The sequence below is a fragment of the Rhodamnia argentea genome, chromosome 10 (assembly GCF_020921035.1).
Source record: "Rhodamnia argentea isolate NSW1041297 chromosome 10, ASM2092103v1, whole genome shotgun sequence".
NCBI lineage: Eukaryota > Viridiplantae > Streptophyta > Magnoliopsida > Myrtales > Myrtaceae > Rhodamnia > Rhodamnia argentea.
This window is the reverse complement of record NC_063159.1, coordinates 20,945,047-20,965,114: the sequence shown is the minus strand read 5'-3', so window position 1 is coordinate 20,965,114 and position 20,068 is coordinate 20,945,047. Positions and strand designations below refer to the sequence as shown.

At 42.5% G+C, this 20,068-nt stretch overlaps 2 protein-coding genes across 2 annotated transcripts; one reads left to right on the top strand and one right to left on the bottom strand.

Moving 5' to 3' along the window:
* The first annotated feature begins 5,890 nt into the window (after positions 1–5,890).
* On the top strand, positions 5,891–11,019 carry LOC115742308 (IQ domain-containing protein IQM3-like). Its single transcript, XM_030676528.2, has 9 exons — positions 5,891–6,626; positions 6,738–6,846; positions 7,032–7,097; positions 7,226–7,314; positions 8,227–8,314; positions 8,457–8,603; positions 8,700–8,792; positions 9,813–9,914; positions 10,228–11,019. Exons 1-9 carry the CDS (start codon positions 6,082–6,084, stop codon positions 10,699–10,701), a joined length of 1,713 nt encoding a protein of 570 aa, XP_030532388.1. The 5' UTR covers positions 5,891–6,081; the 3' UTR covers positions 10,702–11,019.
* Positions 11,020–11,333: 314 nt separating this feature from the next.
* Positions 11,334–15,225, bottom strand: LOC115742307 (subtilisin-like protease SBT4.15). The gene is made up of 11 exons (XM_030676525.2): positions 15,097–15,225; positions 14,539–14,627; positions 14,361–14,458; positions 14,129–14,275; positions 13,910–14,015; positions 13,286–13,790; positions 13,116–13,216; positions 12,733–12,960; positions 12,437–12,545; positions 12,154–12,367; positions 11,334–11,996 (listed from the first exon to the last, which is right to left on the bottom strand). The coding sequence occupies exons 1-11, from the start codon at positions 15,178–15,180 to the stop codon at positions 11,431–11,433; spliced, it is 2,247 nt and encodes a 748-aa protein (XP_030532385.2). The 5' UTR covers positions 15,181–15,225; the 3' UTR covers positions 11,334–11,430.
* Positions 15,226–20,068: the final 4,843 nt, after the last annotated feature.

Sequence of the window (20,068 nt, the reverse complement as noted above, 5' to 3'; positions counted from 1 at the left end):
TGGTTGGACAACTGAGTAGTGATTGTTGTATGAGACGTTAACAAAAACATGTTAGGTAATCACAATTTTGTAGAGGAGAATCCGTGCTACCTTGCCAACCCCTTGTCTGGTTTCTTCAGGGCTTTTGTTTCATTTGTCTGCGCCAAGGTCAACGCAGTCTCATCCGTCTCATTTGCCTAATAAGCCGTCATGATCGGAAGTTAAAAAAAATTACTTCTTTTCAAAAATAGAAATTTCTCAACATCAATATCTCTTTCACTTCGATTTCTTTTCAATTTTAGTACCTCTCTCTCCCAACAATGCCTTCGCCGTCACCACCCTTGCGGCTGCCCATCGTCGCTACCTGTCGCCGCGACCACCGCCACCCACCACGACCCATCGGCACCAACAACCTACCATTGCCTGTCGCGCCAACCATCGCTGCTTGCCGCTGGTCGCAGCCACCCATGTGAGGCTCGAATTTTCGACTATTTAATTAGAGATTAAAATGAGTTTTATAATGACAATTATGTGACAAATGAGGAACTATTTAAAGTTAAATGAAGCGTGATTATGAAGTTTAATATTATATCACGTGAGATTATAAGTTGTGGACGACATTACAAGATTATGTTTTGATTCGGTTGAATTTGTTCTGGAAATTGAGAGCGATTGGAATGCGAATTGAACGTAAGATCGAAACCTACTTAACCCCCACCATATATAGCCCCCGCTCTCTCTTCCCTCTAGTGGGCGCCCAAGGAGAAGGTGTTGGTTTGAGCTCGTCCGGAAGGCGATTCGAGCTCTGTTTTCTCCGAGGATCAATCCCAAGCAAGTATTATATCTATCCTAACTACTGTCCGATGATTGGTTATTTTGGCATTAGTTGCTGTTTTGGAAATGGGTACGCCGCAAGTGAAATCTGCGTGCATGGAGGGGGAAACGCTGTTGAACAAACGATCCATCGCTTGAGATAACATCTTGAGGTCATGGGTAGTAGAGATAAGAGGGTTGATCACCTTGTTGGTCGACGATTCGGAGTGAATCGAACTTGGGACTCATGGATGGGTATTCAGCCTTAAGCTTGAAACGGGGGCTGCTTGCGCAATCCGTGGCTTGGGTTAGCGCCCTTGGACCTCGGATGACTAGACTGTAAAGGCTGAGCTTGGGGTTGGCTTCGGGTATGCGCAATTTGATGATCAGCCGAGAATGGCATGGGTATTCGGAGGTGGATTTCGGAGAAGGCTCAAGGAGTCTGGCGGATATGATTGTTGGATCTAGCTGACCTCTTTGCACCTTGTGGCCTTAGTTTATTGTTCTATGGTGGTTTCGCCACTTATTCCGGTGATTGTTGTTTGCTGATTTTGCCTAAATGAACAATGAATCGGACAGATTAGTCATTCGGTTAGATATTTTACTTGCCGAGCTTCGGCTTATCCCTTAGTTGTTCGCTCTTTTCAGGTGACTCCGGAGCATGATAGCTTGGCGTTGGAGTATGAGGTGGTGCGGTTAGTAATTGGGATTAGACATTACTCTTTGAATTCCTCCCAGGGTACTCAGTAGATTAGTTTTATGACAAGATAATGTAACGAACTGGTCATCTCTTATATATAAAATTAAAGGTCTTTATGATGTGTGGCGTATGGATGTGCTTCTTGCGTGCCATACAGGTTAGGAAACCTTTATACGTAAGGCCATATCTTTAGGTGTCGTGCTTGCCAGGTGTTTACATGCACTTGTGTCTTCATTTTAGTCTTTCGTGTGTGTGCCCTATTATATGTACTAAAAGATTAAAATATAACGTGATCAGATGACGGCTTAAGGTTGGGGTCCCCATAAGGTTGGTATCAGAGGACGGGTTAAGGTCGGGCCACGACAATGTTGCTATCAGAGCATGGATTAAGGAGCGGCCCTTACATACTTGGTATCAGAGCATGGGGTTGAAGACTAGCCCGTGACAGCCCGCTCCCGCGGCCCTAGCCGACCATTGCCCATCTCCATCGCCGCTACACCGCTTTCGCCGCCATCACCGCCCACCGATATTAAACGAATTTCTATTTTAGAAGAATTTTTTTTTTGTCTTGTTATCAAATGCTTTTATCTGATCATAAATCGACTTCTGGAGTAAAATTAAAAAAATCAACTTTTGACAAGAAGTTAATTTTTAAAGTAAAAGTATTGCCACGTGTGCTCTCGATTTATCGTCTAGGGACGCACTAAATGTAAGTGTGGGCAGGTCAAGGTGCCAGTAGGATCCTAACTTATATATTTATGATAAGTCTCTTAGTGGTTGGGTGGGGCAGGAAGGAACCACCTTAGTTTTGTCTTTTTTGGCCCGTGCAAGAGACGCCTCATAATCATATATATAATCCACCCAAAAAAAAAAAAAAATTAAGAAATCTCGAGTGAATTTTAAATTTTCTACAAGTAAGTGTTTTAAAATATTTTAAAATCCAATCGGAATTATCATCATTTAAATGAAAATATCAATTGCTTAACCCCCAATGTTACAACTTACTAGCTATGACTTAACTTTAGGTTTCAAACTTTGTAAGAGAAAATCAGCTACGTTATGAAGGATTAATATTGATTAAGGCAAAAAATATAGCTACGTACGAGGTGCACAAACGGGAGCATTTCAATTGTTTCCAAATGATTTTCATAATCTGTATAGTCTCCACTTATATTTGACATAACTTTCAAACTTAAGGGGATAGAGAATGTCGGTAACAAAAACCGCTTGGAAGTAAGCGCTGCCGAAATTAGCTTTAGGGGACATGTGACATCCTGAAAATTCTCACATTCGATAATAATGTTTAAGTTATAAAGTCAAATGCAATTTAGCATATAATTCGGGTTGATATGTAGGAAAAGTAATTGGATTGTTAATCTCACGAGATACGGAAAACACGAAGGATGCTTTTGTGCGATCGTGATTGTCCCAAATTAAATTGATAAACGATGCTAATTTAATTATCGTGATCTTAGTTATTGATGAGTATGGATAACTTTGAATCACAAATTTACATTTTAAATGTGTAGAAGTACCCCTTATAATTAAGATTTTAAATGATTTCTTTAACTACTTTTAGAAAATAAAATTTAAAAATTAAAAAAATAGCCGATCCGGTCCGGATGGGCGATTCCACCCTTGGAACCGGAAATCGTAGCAACAATCACCAGTTCTAATTTTATGGAACCGAAAATTGGATCCGGTGGGTCAGGTCCGGGCGGCTTCTAATCCGGTCAATTATTTTTGCTAATAGGGGATATCGAATTTCTATACTCGCAACTCATGGCATATTTATCGGCTTCAAGACGAGTTCGAGAAAATGCCATAGCATATACATCAAATTGTAGACACAAGATGTACTTACATAATTTCCACAATTAACCGAATGATTTGCAAAGTGCAAATTTCCTAATCAAACATAAATCTCCAATGAAAAGAATAGAACGTGACCCTGACTCTTTTGAGTTGTCCTATGTTAGAGCTAGAGCTGATGTTTTCGGACATTCGATAAAGACGTGGGCTTTCCTTTTCTTTTCGCCTTCTTTAAGGAGGTGGGCTCTTCCACAACGTAGGTAAGTCTCATGCTTCGTCTCCTCCTCGCGTCATTATCGTTTAAGATCAATATAAACGTTCGACGTTTGAATTCTTATGTACGAACGTGTGTGAAGGTGTTTACACAGTGTCTAATCACTTTTAAGCGTGTCCGGTTAGTAGGAATAGCAGTTCGACTTTTATAGCTAAACTAAACATGTCTATATATCCTAAACGGGTTAAAAAGCGTTGATTCGCACCGACGTGTTGGACTTGTTTTTCTACAACAACTCGTTAGCCCTAAATCTAAGGGCATGTTTGAAAATTCCACTAAGCGTTGAAAATTGATAATATGAGCAATGCGTTTTGATTGGAAGAAAATTTCTCCGATCACGCTTCTAATTGGTAAGTTCTTTTTTTGATCGAATCTGATTAATAGGTTACAAGTTATGAATATCACTCACATACAAACTTAATTAAAACGTGGGCAGCATGTATACGTATAACCTACCAATCAAAGGCACGGTTAGAGAGTTCTCCAATAAAAAAATGGAGGAAAAGATGACCCCTAATCTATGCTATAGTACATAAAGTTAAGCACATTGGATAAATATAACTAATATTGACCTATAAGGCTCAAATGCGATAAGAAGCTGTTATTCACATATTATCTGTCCACACTTTACTTTCACTTTTATCGATTACGATTATCAAAACTTAATTTTCGATACTTAAATTATGAATACTTTTAATTTTTCAGTTTTATGAAATAAGCCAATAAGCCACACCTTCATTCCCATCTTATTCTATCCAAATATGTTATTTTCAATACTTAACTTTCTTTTGCTAAAGACATTCATAGTTGAAAAGACATGGTGGAGAAGAAAACGGATAGAAATTTTGTTCGAGAGGGAAATTTAATGTGGTTCAGCTTAAAGGTCAAAAGCAATCCCTAATCATACTATGATTTTTAGTTACGATTTTAAATTTCGAACGGTCGATTACAGTCGATATTAGTTATTTTTGCTATTTACCCACAAATTCTAGAAGAAGACATATATATGCTTTGACGAAATCTCTAACTTTTTGTTCTTATAAAATCAAAATTCAGCTTTCCAAACTTCTGCTTTTGCATCAAAATCTTAGTGGGGGTTTTGGGTGCGCACTCAATCGTGCCATGGACTTAGACCGTAATCACCGTGGAAAGATGAGCCGGTTCGCTCGGGGTGGATACTGGATAGAACCCCAAGGAGCAAACCGGGTTCAATAATCAAGGTCAAAAGTGGACCACGTGGTTCACATTGGTCGGTCTTCTTCTTCTTCTTCTTTCACCGCTTTTCCCATTTCTTTTTCTTTTTTTTTTCCCTTTCAAACTTTGTTTTCTCATGTAGGAAAGTTTTCGGGATAACAACATAAATTTTCACATAATTCCCCAAGGAGCAAACCGGGTTCAATTATCAAGGTCAAAAGTGGACCACGTGGTTCACATTGGTCGGTCTTCTTCTTCTTCTTCTTCTTCTCCTTCTTTCACCGCTATTCCCATTTCTTTTTCTTTTTTTTTCCCCTTTCAAACTTTGTTTTCTCACGTAGGAAAGTTTTCGGGATAACAACATAAATTTTCACATAATTCGAGAACTACACGGGACATTTATGAATAGTTCATAAATCAGATCGAATAAGTTAAAAGTTCAGAAATGATATTGCATAATGAAGCAAAATTCGGGGGTCATATTGGAACAACTAAAAGCTCAGAGACGATTTTAGACCAATGTTTAGGAATCACATCGAATAAATTAAAAATTTAGGAACGATCTTGCATGTTGGACTAAAGTTACACGTTAGACTAAATTTTAGGAATCAAATCGAATAAATTAAAAATTAATGAACGATTTTACATACCGGACCAAAGTTTAAGGACTAATCGCGTTAATTTTTCAAAATTTTCCACGCAAGCGGACAACGGTCTCACTTAGGAGTGAGCATGGTCCGAGTGGGCGGTTCCTACCCAAAAATAGGGAACAGTCCATCGAGGATAGATTTCGAAAAATTAAAATCGAAAATCGCTCGTTGATTCTATTGATCCACCGGGAAACCACACCGGTAATTAGATCAGATCTTTGGGTGGGTCTATGGAATCGGTTCAATTAAGCTTCATCGACTAAATGGAAATTGAAAATTAGAAACTTGGTGAGTAAATTGAAGATTAGGGATTCGAATTACTGCGAATGAAAATGGAGAGTGGAGAGAAAAATTTTCTCAAACTCTCTCTCTCTCTCTCTCTCTCTCTCTCTCAAACTCTGTTTTTCTCACTAAAAAATTTCCCGTTGACCGTTCAGTTCCCCAATAAAGTATTCGCCTCACCAGTCAGGCAGTCGCCACCACTCGTATCAGTGCCCATCTTCTCCTATTTAAATCTCTCTCTCACTCTCTCGCTGTCGCTCGGTCGCTCCCTCCCTCCCTCTCTCTCTCTCTCTCTAGCTCGATCCCGCTTACGCCGTGCTCCGGCCACGATTCTCTAGGGTTTCTTCCACCTCGTTCCCCGTGTGTCGTGGTTGCCCATGGCGTTCGATGCCCTTCGATCTCCGTCGGACTTCGATTTTCGGGAGAAGCTCGTCTTCCCTCGCTCTGTCCCCGTGGGCGTCGCTCCCTCCTCTCCCGAGCTCGACTCTCCTGACTCCCCGGCCTCCGGAGGTTCCACGAGGGACGTCTCCATCGCCAGCGACCTCGAATCGCCGGACAATGCCGGGACGGACGGCGACCTGTGCGTCGAGCGCGAAATGCCGTGCTGCTCTGCTCCCGACACTCGTGACGACGACGGCGACGACCGCTCCTGCCGCTCCCGCGAGTTGATTCTCGAGCCGCATGCTGGCCTTTCGCCCGGCGGCGGTTCGGGCGGCTCCCCGGTGGCTGTGGGAGGAGAGTCGGCGGTGGCTGTGGTTGGTGGTCAGAAGCAGTCGGGAGCTGAGGCGGGATCGAACGTGCTCCGTTCGCCGGAGAGCGTGCCACCTGAGTCGAGTGCTGCGGTGAAGCTGCAGAAGGTGTATCGGAGCTACCGCACGCGGCGTAGGTTGGCGGACTCCGCCGTCGTGGCCGAGGAGCTGTGGTAGGTGCACTGAAAGTTTGTGCTATTTGTTCGCTTTTCCTCCTCCTCCTCCTCCTCCTTCTTCTTGTTCTCAAACCTTCATGAAGCAATGGCTGTAAATAATTTTTGCAGGTGGCGAGCACTAGATTTCGTGAGATTGAATCGCAGTACCATTTCTTTTTTCAATTTCCCGGAAAGTGCTGCTTCGAGGTGGACTCGTGTCGGCCTAAATGCTTCCAAGGTTAATAATTGTCCTCGTCGATGTACAGAATAATTAATTTGGATATTTATGTCTGAGCCGCGAAATCCCATGCACAGCGGACTCTTTATTTGATGCTGAATTTGTTTCTGTTACTGATTTTCGCTCGAACACGTTTGAGGAAAAGACGGGTCAACATTGACAGAGTTTTGGACTTTCTTGGACAGGTGGGAAAGGGTTTGTCCAAAGACGCTAAAGCACAAAAATTGGCTTTTCAGCATTGGATTGAAGCTGTGATTTAACTGCCTTCTCAGTTTCTTGTTTGAATTAACATCACTTAAAAGTGGCCTGGCGACTTGAAGATTGAGATATAGTTTGTATCTTGATATTGAATATGCATGTATCATCTTCTGGATTGTAGATTGATCCCCGGCATCGCTATGGGCATTGCCTGCACCTGTACTATGAAGAATGGTGCGAAGCGGAATCAGGACAACCATTCTTTTACTGGTAAGTGAAAAGTTTTTATCAGGCTAAGAATTGGAGATTCTTATAAATATGCAGAAGCAATTTTCTTGATGGCAGAAGCTTCCAGCTTGGTTTCGCTCGGAGTTTACTGCCAACAGATCTTGATTTTCTGAGGTGTTATCTTAATTTGATCCTGCTGAACCTCTGCCCCTGGGCTGGATGGCAGTTTCTCTCTCTCTCATCAAAATATGTGAACAACGAACATATATCTTGTTATTGCTTTTGGACTTTTGGTCATGACAAGGCTTTCTTGTCTGATTTATAATAAAGCAAGTCTTAAGTTGTTGTGGCGTTGATTGAACTAACATGGTGACTGGAGTTACTAGTCTGGAGTGTATTTGGCTTGGACTTATATGAGAGACCAACATGCTTCAATGATGCTATGTTTCTCGAGTAGTTCCTAGTGAAGGTGGTGCAAGGCCTGGTGAAAAGAACTCTTCAAAGGTGAAGAGATGCTGAGTCACTGAATGGACACTCTTTTTGAGAAATTTTTCTTGTATGAAGTTCACATCTCAGCTATACGATCATGCATGCTTACTATGGGGCTCTCGTGATATCAGGGCTGGTTCACTAATGCTTCGTTTTCATTCCCAAAGAAAACATGGCTGTAATTGCAACAGAAATTGATTGTATTAATGATAGGGCATTATGCTGTGGTTTGTTTCTGCTTTGTGCTTTTGTGGTGCAAGCTATCATAGACGTTAATGTTTGGGAATGGGGTGAAGAATGAAAGTGGGTGGAACATAAAACAATTTTAAACTTTCCCCTGCATACCCTTCAAAATTTTTAAGAATTTCCACCGAATTTTCCATTTCTCTCACTTTCCCTAACTTCCCAAACATAGGCTAACTAGAATGGCCATGTTCTGACTTTAATATTCTTTTTTCTTTGCAGGTTGGATATAGGGGATGGCAAAGAGCTTGATCTTAAAGAGTGCCCGAGATCAAAACTTCGACAGCAGTGCATTAAGTACCTTGGACCTGTGTGTATCTCTATTAAGTAGTCATTTTTCTTCTATTGATTGGCTGGTCCTGCAATGCAGTAATGTATTTTGTTTATCTCTTCAACCATGACTAATGCTCGCTTGCTTTCTCATTTTCCTTCTTTTTCCTCACTGAAATCAGCAAGAGAGAGAAAACTATGAGTATGTTGTCGTCAAGGGGAAGATCATCCATAAACAATCTGGAGAATTCCTTCATACAAAGAAAGGTTCAGAAGATGCTAAATGGATATTTGTGATGAGTACTTTAAAAAAGTTATATGCTGGTGAGGTAAGTTGATATTCCTTTATAGATGAAAACTTCTGACTTTTCTTATGATTGCTGAAGTTTTTTTGTCATGTGAAGCTGATCCTCTAAATTGTTTAGAAAAAGAAAGGAGTATTTCATCATTCTAGCTTTCTGGCTGGAGGAGCCACTATAGCGGCTGGAAGGTTAGTAGCAGAGCATGGAGTGCTTAAGGTACAGTGCACATTTTGTTGTGTTTTTAACGTACTTCTAAAATTAAGATACATAGTTTTCGAGTTTTAGTTTTGATTACGTTCTCCTTTTTTACCTTCCAAGTCTTAGATGTTTGTTTCTCTCCTTCCCTGGGTAATCCTATAAAAATAATTTTGTTATTCCCGTTTGATTACTTATAGACGTTGTTCGTTCTTATGAGTTGGTTGCGAAGTGCTGTAAAGAAAGGGATTAATAATGATATGTCATGCCTTATGGTGGCTCTTGTTATGAATACCCTCTCTGCTTTGATGTCTCGAAATGGTTTCTTGTTGTTCCATTTACTGAGATATGCAACAAGGTGAAGGTCATCGAGACCCAAGTAAAACTACAATGCGATATACCAGTATTCTGCTGATAATGTTGGCAATGTCGAACTTTGTTGTCCAAAGCTGCCTGAGAAGCTTGTTCAGAACAGCTATCTCATCCTCTATAACAACCAAGCTTCACATCGAAATTATGCTAACGTAAGATCTACAAGTAGTTCTTTGAGCCATCACGTCGTTTCACCTCAAATGATCCTGCATTCAGCTTCTTCTTCAATATTCCCAATAGAAGAATTGCCTGTCTGTTTACCTTTACCCTAGTAGCGAAATCTGCTATTTTCTTCTCTTGGATTGCAAAAGAAAAGGTGAATCAACAATTGGACACGTTTATTCTTAAAGGAATCGTCAGCTAGGGACTTAATATTTAGCTATCTGAAAGTTTCTCATGCTGTCTTTGGTGTACTGGGAAAGCATTAACGATCTTACTAAATGTCAAGAGTCTTGGCTAGTCTGGAGTAATTTGTCTGTGTGAACTGACTCTGGGCAAGTCCAAGAGGCGTCAGGATAGAACATTGGTTTCATTCATTGCTAATAAGTGTCAGCTTTCAAGCTTTAGCTTTTAGTGCAGTCTCACCATCAACATAGTGACTGCTAAAGCTGCCATGACATCTGTATTGCTTTTTATGGTGACTGACTCTGGCTTGTTTTGTTTTCCCAGGCCATCTCTGCTTATAGTGGACACTACCGACCAACTGAAGATAGACTTGACAGCTTCTTATCCTTTCTGAAGGAAAATGGAGTCAACCTGGACAAAGTCGAGGTAGCAGTTCTCCTTGTTCAACTGAAAATTTGTCTGTGTCTAAATGCGAAGCAGTTTTGTCGTTCTTGTTTTGGACAATTTAGAAATCGACAGAATTCAACTCTTTCAGAGCGGTGAAGCATCCATAGCAAGTCATGGACTGTCTCGTGATTTTAATATCATGTTCAGCCCAATTCAGGATTGGCTGGTCTTTGCACACCTAATGCCCATGGAAGGCATTCTATTTGCTGTTTTTTCCCTGTTTTATATTTAACACCTAGCGTTCCCAGGTGCTGTAACTCTCTCTGATGGTTTGGTTTATGTCTCATTCCAGATACGTAAGGCCAGTGATGATTCTGAAACGTATGAAGATAACAAACCAAGTGTAAGGGGAAGTTCAGTTGGCACTTCTGAAACCCCAGAACTTTCCCAACCTGAAATTTCAAAAGAAGAGACGGAGAGTGTATCTGTTGGGTTAACAGAAGCCACCAACCCTCAAGAGAGTAGCATTTACAAGAGGACCTTGTCTGGTGGTCTACAGAGCCCTAGAGCCGAGGTACCCAAGAAGGCAATCTTGCAAAGAATAAATTCCAAGAGTGTGGCAAGATCGTATCAACTAGGGCATCAACTCTCACTGAAATGGTCAACAGGTGCTGGTCCTAGAATTGGATGTGTTGCCGACTACCCATTACAACTAAGGCAGCAGGCACTGGAGTTTGTTAACCTTTCTCCTAGATGTCCGCCTACTCCTTCGGCCTATCGAGATATTGCCATTCTCTCCCCCTCAGGCCTTTGTCCCTCTGCATGATTCAGCAGTGGCTGTGGGGCCTCTGCCTGAATCGGAATAATCATTATCCATCATGCGGTATCGGAAGGCTATTGTGGATGGAAATATCTCTCCCTACTACTCCTATCCTCTCCAAAGTGCGTAGAGCATTATACTTTGTATGTTCAATTGTCTGGTAATCACTGCTCATCCACTATAATGAGTATCGTGAAGTTTTAGTGCTCCAACATTCGTGTCTGATGGTGAGGTGGCCTATCTATAACCTGAGACTTAGTGTCACGTGATCAAAGTGAGATGACATGTTTTTCCATCCTGAAATCATTGTAGCTTTCATGCGCATGCCCGCTATTTTCTTCTAGAGTATTGTCGGGCCTGAAAATATCTCTCGGCATGTATGGTATTTCATCTCCATTGAAGACCAATTTACTATGGGGCATTCAGTGTTCTTTATCTGTGACTGCAGAAAAGGCTCTGCTTTATTCGACAACAAATGTGACTATCCTGACAAAATAGTTCCATTTGGCATATTTGTTGTTCCGATCATTGCTGTTGTTCCTTTTAAGCTCTGGATTAGGAAAGATCCGGATCAAGAGAAAGGGATCCTCTTTCCTTCCCCGACGCATGGCTGCGTCGACCATTCATTAATGTTGAAATTTAAAGAGAAGAAAACGTAACCTGTATTGAATTCTAGCTCTAGAACAAGGCTAGCCTTGTGGTTGAGACAACATAGCCAGATCATATGACGAGATTTTATCTACTCTGTCCTATAATTGGTTGGTCAGTGGTGAAAACTAAGATTGGACTCTTAACTCGATGTCTCGAGTCGCTCCATTCAAGTGACCCTGACATGATGTGTGTTCCCTTCTTTACCCGGCCACCCTCGACCACGACCTTGAATGACCGCTTCTCGTGCAACTTTTCAAACTCCAGAGTGTCCGGGATGACCTGGATGGAGACACCCTCTGGGGCAGTCACTCTGGCCTTATACACCGTTTTGACCGACCCAACGTTTGTCACGGTTCGGAGAAAGATGGCGGAGATGCTAGCACTTGCATCCGTGAGTTGGAGATGCATGGAAGGGTAGTTTAGGCCGTCGGTGCCATGTGCCGGCTTGAAGCTTGAGCAACTGAATTTCTTCTTGCCGCCGGTGAGCAAGGCGATGGTTGTGCCATTGTATCCTTCCTTGCATAAGAAGCTGATGTATGACCTCATAGTGATGTCGTACACGAGGCCGGGATTCACAGCCTTCACTGGATTGATTTGGCCTGACCCCGAACTTAGCTCGGCGAACTGGTCCTTGATCTTCATAGGCATGGCTGAAAGGAGGAGCTGATTAGTTAGACAAGCCTCGGGACACAAAAAGGAGTGAAATTCTCATTCTTATGAAAATTTGCTAAAAAATGCCTTTTCTTTGGACATCTGACACTAATTATTTGGTTGAGGTTGTCCTAAAGGTCTTTGAGACAGACTCACCGGTAGTCATTAGAGCTGACTTGATCGCGGCCGGTGACCAATTTGGGTGAAAGCTCTTCACGTAGGCTGCTGCCGCTACCGCGTGAGGACAGGCCATGGACGTTCCCGATAGTATGTTGAATGTGGCATGTCGCCTGTCTAGCGGATCCTCCGTCACTGGTGGGAGTTTTGAATAAGCAGCTAGTATGTCGATTCCGGGTGCTGCAAGGTCGGGCTGTGCATATGCACAGACGTCATCGACATGAGAGAGAGAGAGAGAGAGAGAGAGAGAGAGAGTTTCTACCTTAAGAATGTTGAGCGTGATTAGTTGGGGTCCTCTGGAAGAGAAAGCTGCGATGAATGGCGCTTTCATCTTCGCGGTTCTTGTCCTGGATATGACAGCTCGGGGATTTCTGGATGACATAGGCCGGAAGAAAATGAGTTCAGACTGTTACCAAATGCGGAAAAAACTGAATCCGATGTTGTGAAATTGATAGTTTCCACATCTTAACGAACGTTCATCGACTTATATTTAGGAATGATCCGAGTGTGTGGGGGAAATGCAGTAGAACAACCTAATCAGATCAGGTAAAAACCTACTTGGTAGAGTTGATGTAGCGGTCTATCTTTTCACCGTCCTTGCTACTAACTGTAGTTCCAGGCACAGCCATGACGAAGGCGACGTCGACATCCGCCGAGCTATCACTGGAAGCGACGATTCCTACCCCGCCCAGCTGTTTGATTGTGTCTTCCTGGCCAGAGTACCCCTCACAGTACACAACTCTTCCCTTCACCTTGTCTTGGCTTAGACTCCCATAATCACAAGCGCTGTCAGAAAGAATGATTGTCAGCGACAAAATACTGGCCGGCAATGGAACAATTGGATAGAGAGGACTGCGTCGAGATGTTTGAATGTGCCCGGATAACAACTAAAACAAGGAGTCGTCTTCATTTTTCTCGTACTAAAGTTATTCGATTCCTACCTTGCATTCATATAGCTCTCGTGGCCAGCATCGGCTGCAAGTGTTCCGCTTATTAAAGGGTACATCTGCTTCTTCGGCAAGAAAGTGTTGATTGAAAGTCCCTGTCATACACCGGGAAATATAGTTATGAATGTTTTTGAGAGAGAGAGAGAGAGAGAGAGAGAGAGTACATCATATGATTTGCCATTGCCTAACTTAAATTCTGTCCGGAACTGTCTGTCGATGCTGCTTGCGGCAACCGTCATAACCCATGGCGCGACATTTTCGATGGTGTAATCCAAAGGCCCGTCATTCCCTCCCGAGCAAGACGTCAGAATGCCCCGCTTCATGGCGTGGAACGAGCCGATTGCAATTGGGTCGCTGAAGAAGTCCCTGGAGGGCCCTCCTATCGACACCGAGACCAGATCCACACCGTCTGCTATCGCCTCATCGAAACCGGCCAAGAGATCCATGTCAGAGCAGCCGGTTCCCCAGCACACTTTGTACACGGCGATGCGGGCGGACGGCACGCCTCCCCTTGCGGTCCCCTTGGCTATGCCGTAAAAGCTAGCTCCTTTCACAGCTATGCCGGCTGCGGTGGACGAGGTGTGCGTCCCGTGGCCGTCGTCATCAGCAGGGGTCAACGGTTCAGTTGCGGCATTGTCCAGGTTGAAGTATTTGGCGCCGATCACCTTGCTGTTCAAGTCACAACGGGACCGGACATGAGAAACCTAGGAAAAACCAAACTGCAGGGACAAATTTGAGCTCTGGAACATTGATCTCCATGAGAGAGAGAGACAGAGAGAGAGGGCTACTTGTTGCAGCCAGTGAAGTTGCCTCCCTTCATACATTTGCCTTTCCATTTGGCAGGGGCAGGTCCAAAGCCCTGGTCATCAAAACTTGGGGCGTTTATATAGATGCCTGCATCATTCAAATCCTCAGAAACATTACCAAAAGATAGAAGTGTAGAAGAAAAACTAACATCCTTGTAATAATATTTGTTACGTGCACATCTGATACCACTTTGTCCATACCGGTATCTAGAACACCTACGATGATGTTACTCTCAACCTGGGAGTTTCTGCTCCGTAAGGTCTCTGGCATTCCTAGGAAGTCCCAAGACCGAGTTGTGTGAAGCTTCCGTTTCGTGCTGGCAAACACCGACACGACCGCGTCTTCATCTGCAGGTGGATTGAATAGATTGAGGAATCCAGAAGACTGCAATCCTCACAATGCGTTTTTTTTTTTTTTTGTTGCTTTGTGTACCTGATAGTTTCCGAGCTTCCTGTGGCAAGATCCTGGCCGCAAACCCATTAAAGCTCTTACCATAACTGTAGATCTTTGCTTGTCTTGCTATTTCCTCACTGGAAAACAATATTGAGTTACACCAGGTAAGATCAGCGATGACTCATAACATTGTAATCGCTACGAGAAGAATCATTACTCTCCGATTGCCGCCGTGAGCAGGTTGTGGTGTTCATCCTCGATGCTGGTTTTGGCCTCCGGCACTTCTCCCATGTATATAATGTATGGCTGCGCTTTGACAGTTAGGAAACAAAATCATTAACCAGGTAGGAATTTGCTGATAGTCCATCGATAAAAAAATTGAATGCTGAGAGATGAAATCACTCCAAAGTTGCGTATAACGAAGTTTTATTGTGAATTCTTGTTTAGATTTTCCAACTGCATTGATTCAATTGACCATGGGTTTTTTTGGACACAGGCATTGCTTCCTAAGGGCCTACAATTACAAATTTGACGAGCTGTTCTGATCTATCATAGATACGATTCACTTGCATAATGCACGCAGGTAATACTAATTTCTTAGGCCATACTTGTGGTAGTTCAATACGTATCGGGGCGACTAGATTGATTTACTACAAGCGATTCGCTTTGACCAGACGCGCTAACCCTGTTAATGAAACTGAATGGTAGATTGTATGAAACAAGACTTTGTACGCTTCTGATTCATGCCCATAATGCACCAGCCATCAAAACCTACCTTCCTCTCGTCGTCGTGCGATCCTCGGACGACAGTGGCGACAAGACAGAGCTCGAACAAGAACACCACTAGTATTGCCGACATCCTCTCTTTAGCTCTTTAAGCTCGTGAAAATGGCAGAGAGTTTTCCCTATTCGCTCGAGTAAGAAAAGACAAGTTACACCATCTTATATACGAAAACGCAGGCTTAAAGCGGGCGAAAAACCATGCCCTCGAGGGGTCAAAAGATTCACTCTCCAACGCGTACAGCCACACAGAAAATTTCTGCTCGAAGCAGGAGAGTTAAGAGGCACGTAATGTGGATCGTTGCTGAAACTCCTAGATTCATTCTCGAGTGTGCAGCTGAGCGATCATATAGGAGATCACCTTCACGGGAACAATGCCAGTTGGTTTTGATCCAAGTTGACGTGGAAATTAATGGTGATCTCTCAGAGTTTTTCATCAGCCGCGTGGTTGTGAATTCGTGGCTACTGAAGCCTCAGGGCATGCATCGCATCGTCTTACGTTGTTTCGCTTCTGCAGAACTACGTGGAAATCTGTCTGAACTGAACGATCATTGTGCATAGAATTCCGGAATTGATTCGGAGACCGTCTGGGCGTTCTTGTCTTCGTTTGGAAATGTCAAAAAGGGACGACCGTCGCTCATGTTTTCTTGGTAAAGTTCATGATTTGGCCCTGAATGTACGCACGTTTTCTAATCCAGTTCTCGAACATTTGACACAAATTTTCTAATCAAAACCCCTTCGCCAACATTGCCGATCAATTCGAACTGACGTGGCCGTTGGACCGTGCTAGAAGACGACGTTGAAATGAAATTTGCCTACACGAACGAGCCGGTAGAAATTTTTGGACAAGCCACAAGCCATAGTGGAAAAGATTTTTTCGGAAAAAATGACCAAAAAAGTACTAAGCTTATTGTAATTGTACCAATTCAGTCCATTCGATCAAATTTGGCCGCAGGCGCCGACATGATCGCCGGCCGGAGTCGACCGTTCAGCTACATAATATTTTTTGTTTAATTTTTTATTTTTTTCTTCTCTCTTCTTCTTATTTTTTCTCTAGCCGGTCGTTAGCCGGAGGCGATGGCCGGTGAGGTTGGCCTTGCCTCGCTGTGGCTCTGCGAGGCCAAGCACCAACCTAGATGCTGGCCTTTTCCTATGTTACTTTCTCGTAGTGTTTCTGCTATCAATCATATTTGGGTTTTCTTTTTGGGCCTAATACTCAACAAAACCTTCAACTTTAGTATCGGTTCCAATTATATCAAAAAATTTTTTTTTTTTGGGGTAAGGATATCCAATTTTTTTTTTGTCTCATAAAAAACCTCAAACTTTTATTTATATCCAAATTCTACCTCCTAATATCCAAAAAACCCCAAACTTTAGGGCCTATCCCAATTATACCCAATTTTTTTTTGTGACATAAAAAATCCTCAAACTTTTGCTTTTGTTCCAATTCTACCGTCGTTAGTTTTCTGTCCATAATCATTGTTAGTTAATTATACGCGGCTCGAATTTTCTCGCTGAATTTACCAATAAAATTTCGAAATTTGGAAATAGCAGGTTTCACGGACAACAAAATTTGAGATAGTTCATCCATATAATCATATTTCCACGTCTAGCTATTCTTTGGGCTATTAAGTACTGGGGACAATCCGAAACGCACGGATCTTGAGTAGCGCTGTATCTTCCGGTAATGTATAGGCGAAGCAAACAATAAAAGAGAAATTATGAGTTTTTTTTCATGTCAAATTTGCTGGGATGTAATTAATTAACGATTTGGAAATGCCACGTAAGATTAACTAATTGTGAATATGGACATAAGGCTAATGGTGATAGAATTGATACAAATGTAAAAGTTAGGGATTTTTTACGAGATGAAAAATAGTTTTGGATATAGTTGGGATAGAGGTTAAAGTTGAAAATTATTTATTTATTATTATTATTATTTTTTTTTTTTGCGTATTTGGCCTTTCTTTTTGGGTGCTCTGCTTCTTCATATGGGGGGAAGTGGTTGTCACCATCTCTTGGCTTTGCCTCCAAGCGCAAGTCCTGCACTCTCGAGGGGACCTCGTATGCAATTCGAGCGATTCCAAAGCATTGCTAGATTTAATGAGCAACTTTGCGTCCCTAGTCGAGGGTTGTGGACTCAACGCGTCCGCCAATTGCTGCGGCTGGTTGGGCGTGGTGTGCAGCTCCTCATCTGCTCTCGGCCTGAGCCAACGGTTCCTCCGGTTCGGGCAGAGTGTTGGGGTTGGTCCTCGAGGGCAAGAAGCTTGTCAGCAACCTCTCGGACTCGCCCGGCGAGAGCGAGTTTTGCTTGAGGTTGGCGAGGTTTAGCCGGACGGCCGGCATTCACGTTGGCATCGACCCGCCAAATTTGATCGGATGGGCTGAATTGACACAATTACAAAATATTTAGGATTGAATCGGCAAAGAAAAGAAGGTTTTAGACTGAACTGGCACAACCGCAATAGATTTAGGATTTTTTTGGTAATTTTCCAGACTTTTTCCATGTCATACTTCTGCAAGGCGCGCGACGGTCATGTCAACTCCGGACTAGCCGGACTTGGTGTTTAAAGGACTCGATTAGAAAATTATGGCAATTCAAGGATTGGGGAAAAACATGCGTAGGTCAAGCGCAAAAAGTAGAACCTATGTTCTTTAGTAGGAAATTGTCCCAAAAAATCTTGAATCTATTGTACTCTTGCCAATTTAATCATAAACCTTTTAAATTTACCAATTCAGTCTTAAATTTGTCCACATTTTGCCAATCGAATCTATCCAACTAATTTTGGCCTAAATTTCCTGACGTGGACATTGACCGTCCTACATTGTAATGTCGGCATTAACGTGAATAATTTTTTTAATAATATTATAATATATTTTCGAATTTTTTTATTTTTATTTTTTTGTTTCTTTTCCTCTTCACTGTGGCCGGCGAGGGTTGCCGGGCCTCGCCTAAAATGATTATTATACTAGCTATTTTCACCGCATCAAGAACAAATATTTCCGAGACATCTCAAGAAGTGAAGATGAAATACGATGGGCCGAGAGCTTAACACGTCGGTGGATCAACCTCAGAAACGGGCTTTATGGAGTTGAGCGACCAGTTCCAAATGGGCATGACTCAGGAAGATGCACAAGCGAGAAGCCCGGTTTCGCCTTCAACGGCCCAAAATCCAGTCTTTAACTAAGATTTCGAATAGCTGTCGCGAATTCAAATTAAATAATCTAGAATGCCAAATATATTCGAATTACCAAAATTTAAAAGAAAATACATAACTTTTCCTTTTGGAATCCTAAGTTAATTTTGATGTTTAAAGTGGGAAGCAAGAAGGTCCCCCAAGTTAGCACATTCGTACTATGGGCATGGTAACCCACGTCCGCTCGAAATTAGTGTTTTCCGTAAAGGTTTGGGGTTGTGAATATTCTTTCTTTAGGTGAAATATGCAAATTTTTAACAATAATTTCGTGCTAATTATTTACAATGTACATTTTAACCTTGAAATTGGAGAATCAAGAGAAGATACTTTTTCAAATATTTCTTTTATAACAAATCGTTTTCTTTTTTGGTTCCGAACATGCTCAGATCAAACCGATGAAATTTCTCTTGGCTAACGAATTTTTTTTTTAATAACAAATCATTTTTTGCACTACCATGTACGATTCACCCTAACTAAACCTATTGCGCGGTGGCCAATACAGTTCTAAACCTCTCAATTGTGCCAATTTACTTCTTAACCTTTTGATTTTTACCAATTTAGCCACAAAGTTTTCAATTGTGTCAATTCATCCTAAACCTTTTGAAGTTTTGCCAATATAGTCTTCAACCTATTATTTGCACAATTGTGTAAAAGGACTGCATTGATAAATTCTCCAAATGTTCAAGACTACATTGATAAATTATCAAAAGATTTAGGAATAAATTGACACAATTGAGAGGTCTAGGAGTAAATTGGCAAACCGCCAAAAGGTATAGGGCCAAATTGGTAAAATTAAAAGATTTAGAACTGAATTGACCGTCGTACAATAGGTTTAGGACTTTCTGGATAATTTCCCTCTCTTTCAAAGCCCGCTAGTTTCTGTGTCGGCCAACACCGCTAATGAGCTCATCGCCGGTGGCAAAGCTCAATGCGGCACCGAAGTCGGTAGATGACGCGGCTAGTCCAATTTTGGAGTCATGCCTCTAGATTTGGCTTGGCAGAACGCCATCGTGCCTCAAGATCCGGCGAACTTCTAGATCTGAAGCCATGCCGCTTTGGCTTTGGCAAATTTCCAAATCTGGCCATGACTGGCTCGTCCATGGCCATAGCGGGCGAGGTCGAGATACGAGGGAGCCGACCACTTTCGGGAATAGAGGTTGTGTTTGGGAAGACGGAGCCAACCACAAGGTCGGCGGAGATGGCGGCTTAGCCGGGACACCCAGTAGTGGTCGGCCCGGACGCGGTGGCGACGATGGTGGTCAAAGCCCAAGGTGGCTGTAAGTGGAGGAGGAAGAGAGATAAAAATCAGAATTTTCTTTTCTTTTCAACGTTCATGTGTCAATTTGTAAGTGGATGTGATGTTCCACGTAGTGCTCCACAACCTTCCCGGATAACCTCACAATGTATAATTTTTTTTGGATCGTTTATCAGAGAAAAAGTCTCGGGCTAATTAACTGAACACTCAACCTGTCGATCAATCTGTCAATGTAGTCTTGTGAGGGTCCGGGTGGCCGCCCTCGCGGGGACTCAAGGGCGTAGCGCCCTCTCTCTTGAAGGCGAGGGCAAATCGGCGGAGAGAGTGAATCCTAGATTTACTAAAAATTCAGTTTTACCCATCTTAAAAATTCAGTTTTACCCATCTTAAAAAGTGAATCCTAGGTTTACTATTCATCTTCCTCCTTGAACGAGATCGGCGAGGGTAGATTTGGCCGGAGAGGCCGCTTGGGGTCTCGTGACTCTTGACGAGGGCTACTTGGGGTTGCGCGACCC